This window comes from Berghia stephanieae, chromosome 9 (assembly GCF_034508935.2).
Source record: "Berghia stephanieae isolate SIO BIC M18660-M18661 chromosome 9, UCSD_Bste_1.3, whole genome shotgun sequence".
Taxonomy (NCBI): Eukaryota; Metazoa; Mollusca; class Gastropoda; order Nudibranchia; family Aeolidiidae; genus Berghia; species Berghia stephanieae.
Genome location: NC_088368.1, coordinates 28,483,353 through 28,488,352, shown reverse-complemented (window position 1 = coordinate 28,488,352; position 5,000 = coordinate 28,483,353). Strand labels below are relative to the sequence as shown.

General features: G+C 36.8%; 1 protein-coding gene across 1 annotated transcript in view; it reads left to right on the top strand.

Moving 5' to 3' along the window:
- LOC144979985 (glutamine synthetase-like) overlaps nucleotides 1-5,000 on the top strand; it is a 28,976-nt gene that overhangs the window by 19,309 nt on the left and 4,667 nt on the right. Inside the window, exons 4-6 of the mRNA XM_078927399.1 lie at nucleotides 1-27; nucleotides 2,253-2,380; nucleotides 3,961-4,160. The exon at nucleotides 1-27 is cut by the window's left edge and continues 120 nt beyond it. Of these exons, the coding sequence (XP_078783525.1) occupies nucleotides 1-27; nucleotides 2,253-2,380; nucleotides 3,961-4,160 (355 nt within the window). The remainder of the gene's footprint in view (nucleotides 28-2,252; nucleotides 2,381-3,960; nucleotides 4,161-5,000) is intronic.

Below are 5,000 nucleotides of genomic sequence, written 5' to 3'. Positions count from 1 at the left end.
CCAAGAATGGATTCCCTGGGCCACAAGGTTTGTTCTCTCGCTATACATAATATATAATATAATATATCGTTGATAGGTGTTATTTCAATGGTTTATATTATACGACGTGATAAAAACATAAACACACACATACACATACACAAACACACAAATAAAAAGAAAAGAAAAATAGAGAAACAAAAGAAAGAAAAAAAGAAAAGAAAATATAAGTAAGAAAAAGGTACCCTCCCCCCAAACACACACACACACACACACACACAGAGAGAGAGAAAACGAAACGAACCAATGACAGAAGACATTAATAAGATAGATAAGAACACCGCAAGCAAATATTATAAACAAAATAAAATAAAATAAAATTCCCTTTATTCATCCCATAGGGGGATATTTGTCTCTAGGGTCTATTCCAAGGGAAGACTGGAATAATTCAGGCGTCAGCCTCAGTGCAGCGCCGCAAATTGAGCAAGGGCGAGGTGACTTGCTCAAGGCCATACAGCGCGGCATAGGCGAGTTATCGAACTAGGTTACTGCTGCGTGGACAAAAGAAAACAAAACAAAAACAAACTCGACTTTTTCCTGTACCGATACCAGTTTTTCTTTTCCTTTTTTTTTTGGCTTGTTTCGATATTTCGAAGACGACGTCACTTAAGCCTTTGTTGTTATATTTTGCCATCCGCGTTTGTGAGTTATTCTCACTGAACTGTATTAACCAGACTATAAAAGTTCATGGTTACACATAGTTTTGTGTGTTCGTCCGTTATACTTCCGGGTGGCAATGTTATGAGCTTCTTAGCCAAGCGCATACTATTTATAAGTATGCGCTTGGCTAAGAAGTTCACAACATTGCCATCCGGAAGTATAACGGACCACCACACAAACCTGTGTGTATCCATGAACGTTTATAGTCGGGTTAATACAGTTCAGTGAGCATTACTCATAAACCCGGATGGCAAAAAACAATAACACAGACATGAGTGACGTCATCTTCGAACTATCTATCGAGAGTGTTCTACCAACTGAGCTATCAGGACCAAAAGACTCCAAGGTGTCGCGTATAAAAATATCATAGCTATCTAATATATTATGTATAACAATCCATTTACGACTCATTTTGTTCTAAAACATATTTAAACATGATAAGGGTACGCTTTCTTCGAATGTTATGTTTGCTATTATATAAAACAATGATAAGGGTACGCTTTCTTCGAATGTTATGTTTGCTATTATATAAAACAATGATAAGGGTACGCTTTCTTCGAATGTTATGTTTGCTATTATATAAAACAATGATAAGGGTACGCTCTCTTCGAATGTTATGTTTGCTATTATATAAAACAATGATAAGGGTACGCTTTCTTCGAATGTTATGTTTGCTATTATGTAAAACAATGATAAGGGTACGCTCTCTTCGAATGTTATGTTTGCTATTATATAAAACAATGATAAGGGTACGCTCTCTTCGAATGTTATGTTTGCTATTATATAAAACAATGATAAGGGTACGCTTTCTTCGAATGTTATGTTTGCTATTATATAAAACAATGATAAGGGTACGCTTTCTTCGAATGTTATGTTTGCTATTATATAAAACAATGATAAGGGTACGCTTTCTTCGAATGTTATGTTTGCTATTATATAAAACAATGATAAGGGTACGCTTTCTTCGAATGTTATGTTTGCTATTATATAAAACAATGATAAGGGTACGCTTTCTTCGAATGTTATGTTTGCTATTATATAAAACAATGATAAGGGTACGCTTTCTTCGAATGTTATGTTTGCTATTATATAAAACAATGATAAGGGTACGCTTTCTTCGAATGTTATGTTTGCTATTATATAAAACAATGATAAGGGTACGCTTTCTTCGAATGTTATGTTTGCAATTATATAAAACAATGATAAGGGTACGCTTTCTTCGAATGTTATGTTTGCTATTATATAAAACAATGATAAGGGTACGCTTTCTTCGAATGTTATGTTTGCTATTATATAAAACAATGATAAGGGTACGCTTTCTTCGAATGTTATGTTTGCAATTATATAAAACAATGATAAGGGTACGCTTTATTCGAATGTTATGTTTGCTATTATATAAAACAATGATAAGGGTACGCTTTCTTCGAATGTTATGTTTGCTATTATATAAAACAATAAATAGATAATACTGTGTCATTATTAATAAGTATGAGCTCTGCTCCATTAACTTTTCTGATATAATGATATAAATCAAATACCTTATTCTCCCCCAGGACCATATTACTGCGGTGTAGGGACCAGCAAAGTCTACGCCAGAGATTTGGTTGAGGCCCATTACAGAGCTTGTCTTTACGCTGGTATCAAAATCTGTGGCTGCAATGCTGAGGTCATGCCTTCCCAGGTATGTACGTATGTATGTTGGCAGTTTGCCAGATCATTAAGTAAAAAAAAAAACAACAAAATAAACAAACAAACCCCTCCTCCAAAAAAAACAAAACAAAAAACACCAAAAAAAAAAAAAACAACCAACAAAAAACGTGAGCTTTTATATAGCGCAATATCCACTAAACGCGCTAAAAAAGCGCTTTACAAGTAGTAGACCACCAAGGATTAGATAGACCCAATCCTAAAGGGCATTTATGTTATTTAACATGCTCAATGTGCCTCACGATTCAATATTTATTTCTCTATTAGACGAACGGACCCAAATATTCATCAATCCATACAGTACAATTCACCTTGCAAGGCGCACGCAGCTTTTCAACTATCACTCTTACAATCTCCGTAATTCGATGGAGTTTGTGGGGGTGTTTTACATAAAGGACCATATGCCGGAGTCATTGCTTTGCAACTCATTGTCACCCATCCGGTGGCTTATCACACTCAACAACATTGAATCCGGTACGGGACAAGTTACTACAGTGTAGTTCGCATCATGACCATTGGTATAAAACAGCTTCCAATAAGAACAAACTACATTAAAATGCTTGTTTTGGGGTAACAAAGACTTTACATTTCTTTTTCAATACTTATGCAGACCGTGATTTAAGTGATCGCCTTGTGTTTTAACCATAAATTCAGTATAAAGAATTCCTTTAAATCCGTCCATTCATCCTTTCTTCATCCTATCCATTCATCTCACTACACTATCTCGTGTGGTTTAATCATACTCATATCGTAATCATTAAGGGTTACATAGGTCAAAAGACCTTTAAAGTCCCTGTATGTTTTTGCAAATATTAATAAATAATAGTTACAGATAAACAAAAGAGAAGTCCAAAACTGATGCATGGACATTATAAATACATATCCATTTATTTCGTGGATCCATCCATATATTATCCATCCACCCATCCATCAATTCATCCAACACATCTAGACAATTCTGAATCAAACCATTACCTCTGATCAACGATAGGGAGAGATAGCGATCGATAAATATATAGATAGATAGATTGATAGATAGAGAGAGAGATAGATAGATAGATAGATAGAGAAAGAGAGAGAGAGAGAGAGAGAGAGAGAGAGAGAGAGAGAGAGAGAGAGAGAGAGAGAGAGACAGACAGAGACAGAGAGCGAGAGAGAGAGAGAAGAGAAGAGAGAGAGAGAGAGAGAGAGACAGAGAGGAAGAGAGAGAGAGAGAGAGAGAGAGAGAGAGAGAGAGAGAGAGAGAGGGGGGGGGGGGGTTCGTGCTTAATATAGATTTCTCTGTTGTGGTTTCATCTTTTTATTTTTTTTGTGAGTAAGATCGGCGAAGGCTTTTATCTACATAAAATTGTATTTTAGCTTGAACGATATATATATTATATATATATATATATATATATATATATATATATATATATATATATATACATATATATATATATATATATATATATATATATATATATATATATATATATATATATATATATATATATATATATATATTATAAATCCCCCAATAGTATACATTTTCTTCACATCCATCCATCCCAGTGGGAATACCAGGTGGGTCCTTGTGAAGGCATTTCCATGGGAGACGAGCTGTGGGTGTCCAGATACATCCTACATCGAGTTGCCGAAGACTTCGGGATCTGCGTGTCCTTTGACCCCAAACCTATGACAGGCCATTGGAACGGATCCGGAGCCCACACCAACTACAGTACTCAGGAGATGAGAGAAGATGGCGGCATCAGGTATGTATGTCACACACGGCGTAATAGTAGTAATTTTTTTAAAATCGAGCTTTATATAGCGCAATATCCACTAAATGTGCTCAAAGCGCTTTACAAGGGGTCCCTGGTCAACAGCAACATTTAACATGTAGGACGGAACATAACGCCTGTTAGGCGATATTACAATTTTTCGGACAAAGACAGCGCTGTTAACGGCCAGGTACTCATTTTACACCTGACTATGTTGAGAGAAAGTGAGTAAAAAGCCTTTTCCAAGGACTCAACTATGCGCCGAGCGCGAGTCTCGAACCCAGGACCTTCCGATCCGAAAGCGAGTGTCATACACAGCCGCACGGGTAGTCCTTTTAGAACCATTATGCCCAAGGAGCAGTTTATCACGGTTGCTATAGTTAGAATGCGCTTGGCCCAGAAGCTCACAATATTGCCATCCGGAAGTATACAGGACCAACACACAAAACTATGTGTAACTATGAACTTTTAGTCTGGTTAATACAGTTTAGTGAGAATTACTCATAAACGGATGGCAAAAACAATAACAAAGACCTGAGTGACGTCAACTTCATTCTATCTATAGCGTGAAACGGAAAATATCAATTACTCGATACCCTTTGCCTAGGACTCTAGTCTATCACAAAGTACTTTCCGCCACATATAATAGAACCAACTACCCAACAACCCAATAGCTGCTTGGTGGATAGAATAGAGGTGATAGGGGGAGGGGTGGGGGAGAGGGGCAGAAAGAAAATATTGACTGCACCCGCGATCGATCTTGGTCCTTTTTCGAGCGATGAGAGTGCCCTACCAATTGAGCTATCAGGACCCCCCCCCAACCTGGGCATA